The sequence below is a fragment of the Panthera pardus genome, unplaced genomic scaffold (genome assembly GCF_024362965.1).
Source record: "Panthera pardus isolate Hobbes unplaced genomic scaffold, ASM2436296v1 HiC_scaffold_11, whole genome shotgun sequence".
Classification (NCBI taxonomy): Eukaryota; Metazoa; Chordata; class Mammalia; order Carnivora; family Felidae; genus Panthera; species Panthera pardus.
Genome location: NW_026526666.1, coordinates 64072691 through 64087791, shown reverse-complemented (window position 1 = coordinate 64087791; position 15101 = coordinate 64072691). Strand labels below are relative to the sequence as shown.

Genomic DNA, 15101 nt, shown 5'->3' with positions numbered 1-15101 from the left:
AAGCAGGCTCCATGCTCACTGCAGAGCCTAATGTGGAGCTTGATCCCAGGATGCTGGGATCATGACCTGAGCCAAAATCAAGACTTGAAGCTTAACCACCTGAGCCACCCAGGCACCCCTTGCATGTATTTTAGATTCCTGAGTGTCTATTATAGTTTCTTCTTAATTCTGGTAAGACTGTATTTCAGAGATGTGTAAATCTCCAAACTTGAATAATATAAAGAACCTATGGTAAAATTCTGTTAAAATCTGAACTGTAGAGGAAAGGCTAATAATATCCTTGTCACTCTCCTCAGTTTTCTTTTTTGGGGAGATAATAATTTTGGACAAAGTTCGTATGTAAAGAGATTCTAATTTATTTTGGTGTGATTTCTTTCTGAACTAAAAAGAAGAAGAGAGAGAATCCCTAGCAGGCTCTGTGCTGGCAGCACAGAGTCTGACATGGGGCTTGATCACATCAATTGTGAGATCATGATCTGAGCAAGATCAAGAGTCAGATGCTTAACTGACTGAGCCATCCAGGTGCCTCAGAAAGAATAATAAAGTGTATCTTTAAATGTGCCTAATAACAAAACTCTTTTTAAAAATAAATCTTTTGTGCTTGAGCTTTTTCAAAGTAGGTTTTTCTTGTAAAAATAATGCTAATTTAAAAGAAATTCACACTATATATAGAAAAGAAAAATTAAAAATCCCCTGCATTTCCAGGGGTGCCTGGGTGGCTCAGTCAGTAAAGTGTCCGACTTTGGCTCAGGTCATGATCTCATGGTTTGTGAGTTCGAGCCCTGCATTGGGCTCTGTGCTCATAGCTCAGAGCCTGGAGCCTGCTTCTGATTCTGTGTCTCCCTCTCTCTCTGTCCCTCCCCCAGCCAATTCTCTGTCTCTCTCAAAAATACACACATTAAAAAAAAAAAAAAAAAAAAAAAAAATCCCCTGCAATTCCATTACTTCGAGTTCACTAAAATGTTAACAGTGATTGACATTGTTTCAGACATCTCTCTATGTTATACAGTGCTACATAACTAGGAACATACAATATGTGTTGGGTTTTTAAAATTATACTCTGTATACAAATCTATTTTTATGTACAATAATTAGTTCTTAATAGATACTAATCACACTAAGGCAATTTAACTAACTTTTTTCAAAAAGAGCTATTCTCTCTCTCTCTCTCTCTCTCTTTTTTCTTTGAGAGCTATTCTCTTTAGATGGAATTACATATTTACTTCATTGTTTCAAAACTAAAGGCATCTTGGTATATCATTACTGATATTAAGTTTCAGACCAATAAGGCACAGTTATAGCCACAGCCACACAGTTCTAATTAAACATCTATTAAGGTGACCAAAGTGGGTTGAAGTATTTCATTCATGTTACAGTGTGAAAGGCATACATTGTGCATTTCTCCTCCTTATTGTAGCACAAAGAACTTATTAACATCTAAAGTGATTGATTGAACTGTGGGTGGGAAAAGAGTCAGTGTGACTGGTGTTTTGACAAAGGTCCCTGTATTTCTAAGATTTTCATGATCAACAACCTTCCAGAGGTAGACAGAGAGCAAGGTTTGCCGGTTCTGAGCAGGCAGGCACCAGCCCAGGAGCCACAGACCTGTCTTGCCACCATCTTGTGGGGATATACCTGCATGGGGTGGCGGGGGGTGGGGGGAAATACCTGTTTTATAACCCGCTTTTTTCTCTTAACAGTGTGTTCCATGCCCATACATATAAATCCTTACCATTAGTTTTAATGGCCACCTAGTGCACTTTTGAATTTATGTATCATCTATTTAACTAGTCTCTTATGATGAACATTGGTTGTATTTAAATTTTGCAAGTAAAATAGTGAGTGGTATAGTAAATTTCCCTTTTTAACTCATCTTTAAATACATAATGCTGGGTGCCTGGGTGGCTCAGTCAGTTAAGAGACCAACTTTGGCTCAGGTCATGATCTCATGGTTTGTGAGTTCGAGCCCTGCTCGGGCTCTCTGCTGTCAGTGTAGAACCTGCTTCAGATACTGTGTCTCCCTCTCTCTCTGCCCCTCCCCTGCTCTGTGTCCTTCTCTCTCAAAAATAAACATTTTTTTAAGTTAAAAAAATAAGTACTTGACACCATGATCACTTTAGCATAAATAATTAAAGGGGGAAATTATTGGTTTGGGTATCTATTTTGCATTTGGTATATATTGCCAACCTATCCACTGACCAAAAAGAGGGCACTAATTTACAAACAACAGCTTGTGGGTGTGACTGTTTTTTCTTCACACCTTCTCTAGTGCTATGTTGGCTGGTTTATAAAAACCAATCTAATAGGAAAAAATATCTTATTGTTTTTTTTTTAAAGCAATTTCTTCCCCCAACATAGGGCTCGAACTCACGACCCTGAGATTAAGAGTTGCATGCTCTACTGATTGAGCCAGCTCTGAGGCCCCCCTCTCATTACTGTTTAATTTCTTTCATTCTGTATGTCCACTAAACTGAAGTTGGACTCTATAAGGGTTCAACTTGAATTTTTTTTTCTTGCCACCAATATTTGCCTGCAGAGCAATCCATCAGATAATTGCTTCTACCAAGTTACCCCATTTTTTCCAACTTTATTCTGTCAAAAAAATCAAATAAAAATAATTAGAGAGTATCTGGTATGGCTATATGTCCATCACTGAATACTTCATTATTGAGATGAACAAACCAGTGCTGTTTTTCCATTTTTATTCCATCTTCTTTTAACTTTGCAAATGTATTCCTCCTGCTCCCATTTTAATCCTTTTCTCCTCCCTCCATAACCTCACTTGCATGGACTTTGTCCCCTTGTTTCCTTCCCACGATTGTAAGTTTCCTAAATGTTTGTAAGGACTAGAAAGAGTGAAAGTCTTGAAATCTTTTGTCAATTCATGCATTTTCTGCATTAGCAAAGGAAGTCTGGCAAGAGATTTTATTTCCACTTTTGTCGTTGTTAGCAATACCCCGTTGCCCTTCTTTGAATTCTGTCTTAACTTTTTGTTCCAGTTAAGTTTGAGACAGGCCCTACTCCTTGACCTCTTGCCTACTCAGAAAGAAGTACTTTTCTTCACTCAAGGACACACTTAGAACTTTCTTAGTATTAATGATCTTTAGTTTCACAAAATGTGTATTTTCTCCCTTTTAACTCTCTCCTTGTCCATTTCCTTACTCTCTCACGTCCTCTTCAGTGAAAAATGTTATTTTATCAGAGCATCAGTTGATTCTTAAAAGTAACAACAAGTGCAAAATCAATCTACATCTGTTTTAAGGAGGCAGGTGGAATTTCTCTCCAAGTATGTTAGGTAGAATTCCTAAATGTTTGCTGGGGTTTTCCTGCTCTGACTTGTTGGTGTCTGTCATAGCTCTATTCCTGAGGCATTATGCAAGCAGATGGCATGGATGCACCTGGAAATAGTCATTCATGAGCTGTTGGCCCCAAGGGAAACCTGGCTCTTGGGTGGCCCACTATATCAGGATTATTAACTCCCTCTTCTAGATTGTTTTCACAGAAACTTGAGAGATAAAAGATCTCAAGGAATGTGGAGAAGACTTGAACTTGCTTTTAAAAAATTCCTTTATGGAGACAGAAACTGCTTTCATAGGCTAAAGTTGGAAATATTGATGTAACCTACTTTGTAATACAGTATGGTCAAACGACAAGAGCCTTGAATTTAGAATTAAACCAATCGTGCAATTTACTAGCCATATGTCCCTGCCCCTCAGGGAGCAGCGTTTAGTGGGAAGATAAACATGGAAAAATTTTCCCAGGGGAAAAAAAATAACTGCTTTAAGTAGAACCATGGATGCATTGGGCAAAGGGCTATCAAAGTGTCCAGCAGAGACAGAAACGCCTTCCCAGAAGAATTAGCAAGTGAGCAGGGACTTGATGAGGTTCGTGTGAGAATGTGACTAGGAGGAGGTGAGTGAGCTGGGAGGGGACATGAGCAAAGGCATGGAGGCACATGTGGTTATGGAATTCAGGATGATCAGTATTGTTAGAACATGAAGACTGAGGAGAATGAGAAAGTAGCTGAAGCTAAGAACAGATAAACATCCCTCAGATTTTGAAGAGTTTTGAGTGATACGTAAAGACAGACTTCATCCTATAGGGTATGGGGAGCCACATTTAAGAAATTCCACTTGGACGTGTTAGATGGCTTATGTTAATGTTAGATGAATTATATTAGGTGGATTACTCAGCAGCCAGATAGAGCATAGTCTGACGTGTTCTTAACCTTTATGAATCTCAGTTGTTTTTTTCTTTTCAATGAGCTGATATTAATACCTGTCCAACTACTTACAGGGGTTTATGGAGATTAAGGAAATAATGTATATGAAAGCACTTGAAAACTTTATAGCCCTGAAAGGATTATTATTGTCGTTAATAATTTCTCCTAAATGTAACTTAAAATAACTTAAAATAACTTTCCAGCTTCATTCCCCCAAGATCCAAAAGTAATTGGTGGTTGACATATTACTTGTATAATTCTCTATACTAACCCAGAAAATAAGTTGACCCCTCCACCCAAAAAGACTTTGCTTTCAGAACCAGTTATGTTTAAGTTCTAAGTGTGGAAAACCAGAAACACATGTAAAGGAATTTATCTGCAAAAAAAAAAAAAGAGAGAGAGAGAGACTGGGGTGTGTGTGTGTGTGTGGGGGGGGGGGGGGTCCAGTATTTAGGCAGGCCAGAATGAATCTTTCCGAAACTATGACATAGGAAAGCTGCTTCAGTAGAACATGCTACTGTGCCCACCCCCATCCTCCCTTTCCTTCCACCAGTTGTATCCAGAAAGCATTGTCAACAAAGGATTTGGCAGATGAGGGAGTTGTTGCCTGTTGCCTTTCAGATTTTTCTGGGTAAAAGATCCTAAGGGAGCTTGGGGATTGCGGCAGGCCTGGCTGTTCACATCATGTATCTATTTAAACATTTAATTTGGGGAAAAAGCCAGAGAAACGAACTTCATATAACTCCCAAAGTTTGTTTGTTTGTTTGTTTGTTTTTTCTTTACAGGAAGGGGAACAGTTTGTGAAGAAAATTGGTGGTATTTTTGCCTTCAAGGTGAAGGATGGCCCTGGGGGTAAAGAAGCCACCTGGGTGGTGGATGTGAAGAATGGCAAAGGATCAGTGCTTCCTAACTCAGGTCAGTGAAGTAATGACTTCATTTACAGGAGCACTGACAAGTTCACAAGGGAAAATAGGGGTCTGCTTTGGTGTTTCCTAAAAGGGGTGGCTGTAGAGGTATAGGACCTTGTTAAAGAACCAGTGAATCCTTGAGAACAGGAATATGTCACAGCTGCCTCCTCCCAAAGATTGGGAGGCTCCATCACGGAGTTGACAATCTTAGGCTTTAGAATTAGACAAACTAGTGTTGGGATCCTGGCCTTACCACTCACAGATTGTGGTTTTGGACAAATTATTTAACTTTTCTGAGCCTTGGTTTTCTGATCTCTAAATGGGAATAATAAATGGTACTTATTTCATAAGGTTGATGCAAAGATTAAGAGAATTATCTTTTAATTATCCTATAAAGCACATGTGGTAGTGTGTGGTTACATGGCCTTGAAAGTTCTGTCTATACCCAATCACTACCTCCACTTCCTCTCATCCCAGTCTTTCTTGAACCCACTCCAGTCAGCTTGTATCCTCATTGCTATTCCAAAGCTGCTCTTGTCAAGGTCACCAGTGACCACCATATTGCTAAATTGAGTGGTTCTCAGTCTTCATGATATTACACTTCTAGGCTTTCCTCTTATCCACTGCCTGTTCCTTCCTGGCCTCTCTTCCTGTTTTCTCACCTCCAAATTTCTAAACATTAGAGTGCTCCAAGGCTCAGTTCTGTCTCCATTCACTCCCTGGGGATCTCTAGTCTCATTCTTTTAAAACCATCCCTACACTGATAACTCCCAGATATCTTCACCATGGACTCATCCACTGAACTCCAAGGTGTATATCTAACTGACAAGTTTACTTGGATACTTGGTAGGTATCTCAAAGCTAACATGTATAAAACTGAACTTCTGACACCTGGGTGGCTCAGTTGGTTAAGCATCCAGCCTCAGCTCAGGTCATGATCTCACAGTCTATAAGATTGAGCCCCGCACGGGGCTCTGTGCTGACAGCTCAGAACCTGGAGCCTGCTTCGGATTCTGTGTCTCCCTCCCTTTCTGCCCCTCCCCCTCTCATGCTCTGTCTCTCTCTCTCTCCGAAATAAACATTTAAAAAATGAAAAAAAAAAAAAAAAAAAAAAAGCTGAACTCCTGATTTCCTCCTACTCACCTTTAATTATGTATTCCTCTCACCATCAACCCATCTCCGTAAAAATTGCTTCTCTGTCCTAGCAGTTCTTCGGTTCAAAAACCTTGGAGTCATCATTGGCTCCTCTTTTTCTCACACTCCACAGTCTGATCCATCAGCAAATTCTTGGTCTAAGCTTCCATCATTGTTTTGCTTGGCCTCCCTGTTTCTTTTTTTTTTTTTTTTTTTTTTTTTTTTTTTAAATTTTTTTTTTCAACATTTATTTATTTTTGGGACAGAGAGAGACAGAGCATGAACGGGGGAGGGGCAGAGAGAGAGGGAGACACAGAATCGGAAACAGGCTCCAGGCTCTGAGCCATCAGCCCAGAGCCTGACGCGGGGCTCGAACTCACGGACTGCGAGATCGTGACCTGGCTGAAGTCGGACGCCCAACCGACTGCGCCACCCAGGCGCCCCTTGGTCTCCCTGTTTCTAACCTTGCTCCCTACAGGTTCTTCTCCATATACCAGCTGGAGTGATCATTTTATTTATTATTTTTATTGCTATTGTTATTATTACTATTTTAAATATTTATTTTTGAGAGAGACAGAGCATGAGCAGGGGAGGAACAGAGAGAGAGGCAGAGAGAAAATCTCAAGCAGGCCCTGTGCTATCAGCTATCTGGTAGCTGAGAGCGCAGAGCCTGACTCAGGGCTCATTCTCACAAACGTTGAAATCAAGAGTTGGATGCTTAAATGACTGAGCCACCCAGGCACCCTGGAGTGATCCTTTAAAAACTTGAGTTAGATTGTGACCCTTCTCTGCTCAAAACCATCCAAAGGCTTTCAGCTCACTCAGTAGAAGCCAGAGTTCTTACACTGGCACCACATGATCTAGCCTCCGTTTTCTCTGTTCTACTACACTTTCCCTCACTTTGCTCCAGTCATACAGGAAGGATACTCGTTGCCATTGTTGACATGCGGGTGTTCCCAGTTCAGGGGCTTTCTACTCTGTTCCCTCTGCCTGGACTCATCTTCCCTTAGATATCCTCATGGCTTGTTCCCTCATTTTCTTTGGATCTTTGCCCAGATGTCTCTCAGTGAGCCCCTTCCCTAACCATACTTCATACCTGTTACCATTTCCTCTTGCCCTTTCCTGTCTGTCTGTCTTTTTCTTTCTTTCTTTCTTTCTTTCTTTCTTTCTTTCTTTCTTTCTTTCTTTCTTTTTTTCTTTATGAAATTTATTGTCAACTTGGTTTCCATACAACACCCAGTGCTCATCCCAACAGGTGCCCTCCTCAGTGCCCATCATCCACTTTCCCCTTCCTCCCACCCCCCATCAACCCTCAGTTTATTCTCAGTTTTTAAGAATCTCTTATGGTTTGCCTCCCTCCCTCTCTTCCCCCCCCCTTCCCTTCCCGCATGGTCTTCTGTTAAGTTTTTCAGGATCCACACAAGAGTGAAAACATATGGTATCTGTCTTTCTCTGTATGACTTATTTCACTTAGCATAACACTCTCCAGTTCCTTATTTTTATTTATAGCACTTACTGCCATCTGATATACCATATAATATTTTACTTATTTGCTTATTGTCCATCTCTCCCACTTGAATTATAAGCTGCATGAAGATAGAGCTTTTTGACTGTTAGGTTCACTGCTGCATCCTCATTGCCTACAAGAATATCTGATATATGGTTGGTCTTTGATAAATAAATACAGTAAAACCTTGGATGGCAAGTAACTTGATCTGTGACTGTTCTGTAAGATGAGCAAACATTTCTAGTAAATTTTAACTTGATAAAGCAATGTCTTGCAATACAAGTAGTATGTGAGGCCAAACATCACATGATTACAACTAAGCCAGTGATTCTTGAAATTCTCTTTGATATACAAGTGCTTTGGATTAAAAGCATGTTTCTGGAATGAATTATGTTCACAAACCAAGGTAGTTTTAATTTAATTAAAAAATGAACAGCAGAATGAATGATGTAATTTAAAAATGAACAGCAGAATGAATGATGCATAGTATGTATTCAGCAGGTTACATTTTGTATGTTGTATTGTATGTTACACGCCTCCTGTTGGAAAGAGCCTGGTGTACTTAAGAAATCTGATGGATGGAGACTACCTTTCTGGAGAGCTTCAAATACCATGCTATGAACTTTGAAAGTGACTTGATATATAATCAATCCAATTAAAGCTTTTTAAGTAAGAAAGTGAAAGTTGGGGCTGTGCTTTAGAGGATGAAGCTGGTGCATTAGATCTGACAAACTGCAAAGGGAGAAATCAGAGGTAGAGAGAGCAATTGGGAGGATGGATGTTGCTATCATCTGAGCAAAAAGAAGAGCCTCAGTGTTGACAGTGAGAAAAAAAAAATGTTATGTTGTAGTTGCCAGGGATATTTGGGGTGAAATTGATGGGACCTGGAAGCTGTGTAGGAGAAGGAAGTCTATCAAAGATGGGAGAGTTTCCTTACTAGTACCTTATTGAGGAAGGTCCTGGAGGAGTAGATGACATCAAGAGCACAGGAGGAAGGAAGGTTAGCTTTAGCAAGCAGCAAGGAGGGATGGATACTTCCTTCTCTGAGAGGGTAAATATTCAGGGGAATTTTGAGGTAGAAAGGAGGTTAGCAGAGCTTTTGGAATAAAGTTTAGAACTTGAAGACAGGAGAAAATGTTAAGAGTAGCACTGTTGAATAAGGAATCAACTAGAGATTCATGATGGAAGAACTGAGGCAGTAGTAAGAGCATCTTGTGCAGGCAGCATGGTGGCATTGTGGAAAGTTTTTGAATTATATATAGTCCCTTTTTTTCCTCAAAATGAGTAGGCAGAAAAATAATGATGTGTTTGGATTCTATGAGCTGCCACTCTTATGTTGTATAGGAAGAAAAACTAAATGCTTCATCTAGATGTAAGCTGACAGAAATAAAAAGAACTTTTGGAAAATAGCTATTTCAGGATTATATTTTGATATGCCCAGGCAGGTGATAAGGTGATATTTAAAAAATTTCTCCTGTATTTTGTTATCATTGTTTGTCATGAAAGATAATATGCTTATGGAAAGCTATTGCATAATTTCAAAAAACCTTACTACCTGTGTACTCTGGCAGTGAACTCTCCCCATATTAGGTGCCCCATCCCAGACCTGAAGGGATTTCACCCTGGGGCAAGGTAATTTCTGCTGAAACTGACACTTGTTGGCAGCTAGGAGTAGCGTTGAAATATGGACTTACCCAGTAAAAGCCACCACTGGAAATTGCCAGCTCCTATTACATCAGCCAACAAGTGCCCATTTGTTAGAGATCAGCTATGTTAAAGCATTAATAACCTGTCCTAGTTTGAACTAGCATCTTAAAGAGAATTGCTAGGTTTTTTTGGCATGTACAGTGTTGAGAGTTTTACTTACTGTTGACAAAGTAAGATTTCCTTAAACGTATTTCATTTGCTTATATTCTAAGAGTTTGAGAGTGATTATACAGATGACTATATTAAGGACCTTTAGATTTTATGCATTTTCCATAATCTTTTCCTGCCTAGGTGCCTTTGTCTATGAATTCTGCCCCTCCCTTCTCTCCTTTGAAACAACTCACATAGCATATCTCTAGGAAGCCAACTTTGATTAATCTAACTTGACCATTATCTTTCATTCCTTTATTCTGCCCTCTCAGCATCTACTTGAGTCCTCAACCCTGCCCCTTTGTGGGGCACACGATATAGCAGGCCTCAGAGTCTCACATCCCCAAGGTACAGTAGAAAGAGCATTGCCTTTGGAGACACCCAAACTGGGTTCAGACCACAGCTCTGTCACTTACTGGATGTGTACCTTCCCTGAGTCCAGTTGTCTCATCTAGAAAATGGTGAGAATAATTTCTATCCATGGAGCTGTTGTGGGGATTTAATGACATAAATCATTAAAGTGCTTTAGCATAGTAAGTGCTCAGTTGCTTCCTCCCCAACATATATTAAATAATAGTTTTGCTTGAACACATTGGACTCATCTAAGACTGCAGAAGGGCTTAGGGAACTGTGAAAGTATCTAGATTCATCAGATACTGACGAACTGGTGAATGCCCAATTAAAACTGAGCCATTGAATGTTTGAATCCTTCCTATAACAATAGGAAGCCATAGCGCTTAGCGGTTGGGAGTGTGGGCTTTAGCAGCAGCAGGAATCTGCTTTCAGATCTAGCTCAGCCTCTTATTTAGTTGTGTGATCATGGGCAAGTTTTGTTTTTTTTTTGACTTCTCTGATCCTTATAGGGTTGTTATAAAGATCAAATGAATCCATGTATGTGAAGTGCTCAGTATAGTGAAAGCTCAGTAAATGCTGATATTACAGCAGCAGCGGGCTTCACTTTATAAACTTACTTTTCAATGACTAAGAGTCCTTTCTTGGAATATTAGGATCAAATCCAATTATAAATCAAGTCCAACAATCTCGATTTGCTAACTTTCTTTCTCCCTGTTCTTTGGTGATATAAATCTACATGGGAACTAGATTTTCTAGACTGTAAGTAAGTCCCTTCATTTTCAAAGCTTCACACCTTTTTTTTCCAGTAATAAGAAGATTTAGTCAGAAGCAAAGATGGAATAGCCATTGAATATCAATCTTTTTAGGGGCTATCCCTAAGTTCTAACACATATAATAAAAATTTTTAACTTTCAATCTTGTTTTAACTATTTAATAATAGTTAAATATTTATAATAATAGTTAACTATTTAATGGGCATGCTGTATTTTAATAATTTACCACTATCTTAGTCCATTTGGGCTGCTGTAACAAAATACCACAGAGTGAGTAGCTTATAAATGACAGAAATTTCCTTTTCACAGTCTGGAACCTGAAGTCCAAGGTCAACGTGTCAGCCTTGGTCAAGGCCCTCTTGCTGCTTTATAGATGGTGCTTTCTTGCTGTGGGTTCACATAGTAGAAGGGGCTGGGGGCCTCCTTGGAGAATCTTTAAAATAAATTTTTAAGTATTTTATTTTGAGAGAGAGATTGAGAGCATGTGCATGAGCGGGGGGGAAAGGCAGAGAGAGGGGGAGAGTGAGAATCCCAAGCAGGCTCTGCACTGTTAGCCCTTGGAGACTTTTATAAGGCATTAATCCCATTCATTAGGGTCCACCTCCTGACCTCCCCACCTGCTAATATCATCACATAGGGCATTAGAAGTTCAACATGGGAGTTTTGCGGGAACATTCAGACCATAGCATCCTCTAATCTCTTATTAAGGCACAGATTATCTTATTAGCTATTGGGCCATGATTTGACAATCTTTTGAACTCTACATAATCTACTTATTATTCAGCAAGTATTTATTGATTACCCTTTATGTGTCGAGCACTCTTCAAGAACCTGGGGATATAGCAGTGAACAAAACTGACAAGGGCTCTGTCCCTTGAAGTGTTTATTCTAGTGGACAAATACAGACAGAAAACACCTAAACAAATAAATAAGGTAGTTTCAGATAAGTACCACAAAGAAAAATAAAACAGAATAATAAGCTAGAAAATGACTTGGTTTCAGGGAGAGGCCAACTTTGAGGAGGAGCCAGCCATTAGAGGATTATTGTTATATTAATTGTCTAAAACACTGAGTGCTGGCAAATATTTTTCTGGGTGAATTTTTTCTTTTGTACTTGAAAATTCTTATTTGTCCAAGGTAGACATGGTTGATTTAGCAATGAGATATTAGAGTCTTTGTTATACAGTCTTTTTATTCATTGTACTTTGATATTAAAATTAATATTTTTAAAACTTTCTATTATAAGTAATATGCACGTAGTGTAAACAAAAATTAGAAGACTCAGAGAAACAAAATGGAAAAATTACTTTCCTGGAATCCCACCATTTATGTCAGGGGTTGACAAATGATGTGGGCCAAATCCAGCCCACCACCTGTTTTTTGTTTGTTTTGTGTAAAATTTGTATTGAGGTCTTGTAATAAAAAGCATACATCTGAAGTGTATAGCCTGATAAATGTTTACTGATGAATATGTATCTCCCAGATCAAGCTGCAGAATGTTGCTAGCATTCTGGAAGTCTCTCTCATGCCCCCTGTCATCACTGTCCTCTCCCACAAGAAACCACTATTCCAAATTCTGTCACCATAGATTGATTGTATTTATTTTGGAAATTTATTTACATGGACTCATACAATATTTGTCTTTTAGGTCTGGCTTCTTTTGCTCAGCATCGTAAGATTTTTTAATTTGTTATATGTAGCAGTAGTTTGTTTTTACTGTGTGAATGCCCCAGAATTTATTCATTCCATGGTTGATAAATCTTTTCAATGTTTCCATTCTGGGGTCTTATGAATAAAGCTGTTATGAACATTTTCATATGGGTCTTGTAGTGAATGTATGTACTCATTTCCACTTGGCATATAACCAGTAGAAATACTAGGTCATAAGGTACACTATAGCCCGTTTGCGCGCGTGTGTGTATGCTATTTTACATTACCTTCCACATTACATGAGAGTTCTATTTGCTCCACATTTTTGACAGTACTGGTTACTGTCATTGAGCTATAATTTAATATAATAAAATCTACCCTTTTGAGAGGTATCATTCTATCAATTTAGGCAAATGCATATATTTGTGTAACCATCACCAAAAGTCAAGTGATAGAATATTTCCATCACCCCAAAAAGTGTTCTCATGTCCCTTTGTAGTCAATCCCCTTCTCCCACCCTCAGGCCTTGGCAACCACTACTCTGATTTCTGTCCCTTTTCCAGAACGTCATAAATGGAATCATATACTATGTAGTTTTTTGTTTTGTTTTAAGGTTTTGTTTGTTTGTTTGTTTGTTTTTAGAGAGAGAGCAGGAGTAGGGGACAGGGGCAGAGCACAGGGCCCGTTGCAGGGCTTGATCCCATGACCCTAGAATCATGACCTGAGCTGAAATCAAGAATTGGATGCTCAACCAACTGAGCCACCCAGGCGCCCCTTCAGATTTCATTTTGAAGTAATCTCTACACCCAAAGTGGGACTTGAACTTACAACCTTGAGATCAAGAGTTACACACTCTACTGACTGAGCCAGCCAGGTGCCCCAGTATATAGTTTTTTAAGCCTGCTTCTTTCACCAAGATTCATTCATGTTGCATGTAACATCAGTAGTTTCCTCCTTATTTTTCTCCCTAAAGGTCAAATAATTACTGTTTTATATTGGAACAGTACATTTCATATCAACCAAAAGACAAAAATGCAGTTTAACTTAAACACAGAAAATAATGGCTTCTCTGAAATGCCTTATTTCTAAATCAGACAAATAAACAAATTCTGTTCCCTTCCCTCCCCCAATGCAAGCCCACAGACTTTGCCCAAAGTCTTGTGTTTTCCATGCCATATGGCATCCAGCATCTTGGACTTGGGAGGCGCTTGAACATAGCAATGAAAACACTTGAGAGGCCTAGCAAATGGCGTTCAAAAGGGACCTCAAAGTGCAGATACATCTTTTCAAATGTGTTACAGACTGAGCAGCTCTTCAAACACTATCCCTGTGCTTAAATTCAAGAAGCAGGCTTTAAAAATGCAAAAGTGGGGGCTCCTAGGTGGCTCAGTTTGTTACGCGTTGGACTCTTGATCTCAGCTCAGGTCTTGATTTCAACCCAGGTCTTAATCTGGGGGTTGTGAGTTCAAGCCCCGCATTGGGCTCTGTGCTGGGCACGAAGCTTACTTTAAAAAAAAAAAACGCAGGGGCACCTGGGTGGCTCAGTCAGTTAAGTGTCTGACTTCAGCTCAGGTCATGATCTCTCAGTCTGTAAATTTGAGCCCTGTGTCAGGCTCTGTGCTGATAGCTCAGAGTCTAGAGCCTGCTTCGGATCCTGTGTCTCCCTCTCTCTCTGCCCCACTCCTGCTCATGCTCTGTCTCTCTTCATCTTTCAAAATTGAATAAATGTTAAAAAAAAATTTTTTTTAAATGCAAAAGGCATATAAGTTGTATTCCAGTTCACATCTTCAGCTGATCATTGGAAAAGATTACAACAATAAAAAAATCTTTTGTGTCACCTGCCCCTCCCTGCACCCAAAGCTGGAAATGAAGGATAAAACAGAACAAAACAACAATGAGAATTACAGATGGCTTTAGAATCATTTAGGAATCCACTACCTCTGATTAAAACATTTTAGAAAATTGTTTTTAATGTTTATTTTTGAGAGAGAGAGATAGAGTGTGGGCAGGGGAGGTGCAGAGAGAGAAAGGGAAACTCAGAATCTGAAGCAGGCTCCAGGCTTTGAGCCTTTAGCACAGAACCTGACATGGGGCGTGAACCTACAAACTGCAAGACCTGGGCCTGAGTTGGATGCTTAACCCACTAAGCCACCCAGGTGCCCCATTGATTAAAAATTTTTTAATGCATTAGGGAATCATTAAAATGAAAAAACACAGGCGTAATTTTGCTTTGACTGCTCTTCATGTATAAAATGAGCTTCCGTGTAGAGTGCATTTGAACTTCAAGTTGTGTGGAAGGTGGGTGATGTGAAAGGTGGAGTTGCTGGAGGCATTGCAAGGCTTTGGGAGAGAGGGGTTGTTTCTTTTTGTTGAATAGTTTATCCATTCACTAGTTGATGCACATTTGGGTTTTTTTCCCCCAGTTTTGGCCATTTGAATAAAGCCACTAGGCACATTCACATAAAGTTTTTTGTGTGGACATACGTTTTCATTTCTTTTGGGTAAACACCTAAAAGTGGGGTTCTGAGTCATATGGCAATGTATGTTTAGCCTTCTGAGAAACTTCCAGACTGGCTTTTAAAGTGGCTGTTCCATTTTACTGTCCCTCCAGCATTGTATTGACCTTTTACTTGCTCCTCATCGTAATCAGCATTGGATATTGTCTTTTTTTTCCTTTTTGGCCATTCATTCTAGTA

At 39.4% G+C, this 15101-nt stretch overlaps 1 protein-coding gene across 1 annotated transcript in view; it reads left to right on the top strand.

Annotated features, from left to right (window-relative positions):
- The window catches only part of SCP2 (sterol carrier protein 2), a 125538-nt gene that overhangs the window by 104464 nt on the left and 5973 nt on the right, over positions 1-15101 (top strand). The window contains 1 exon segment of the mRNA XM_053895251.1: positions 5008-5137. Coding sequence (XP_053751226.1) covers positions 5008-5137 — 130 coding nt within the window.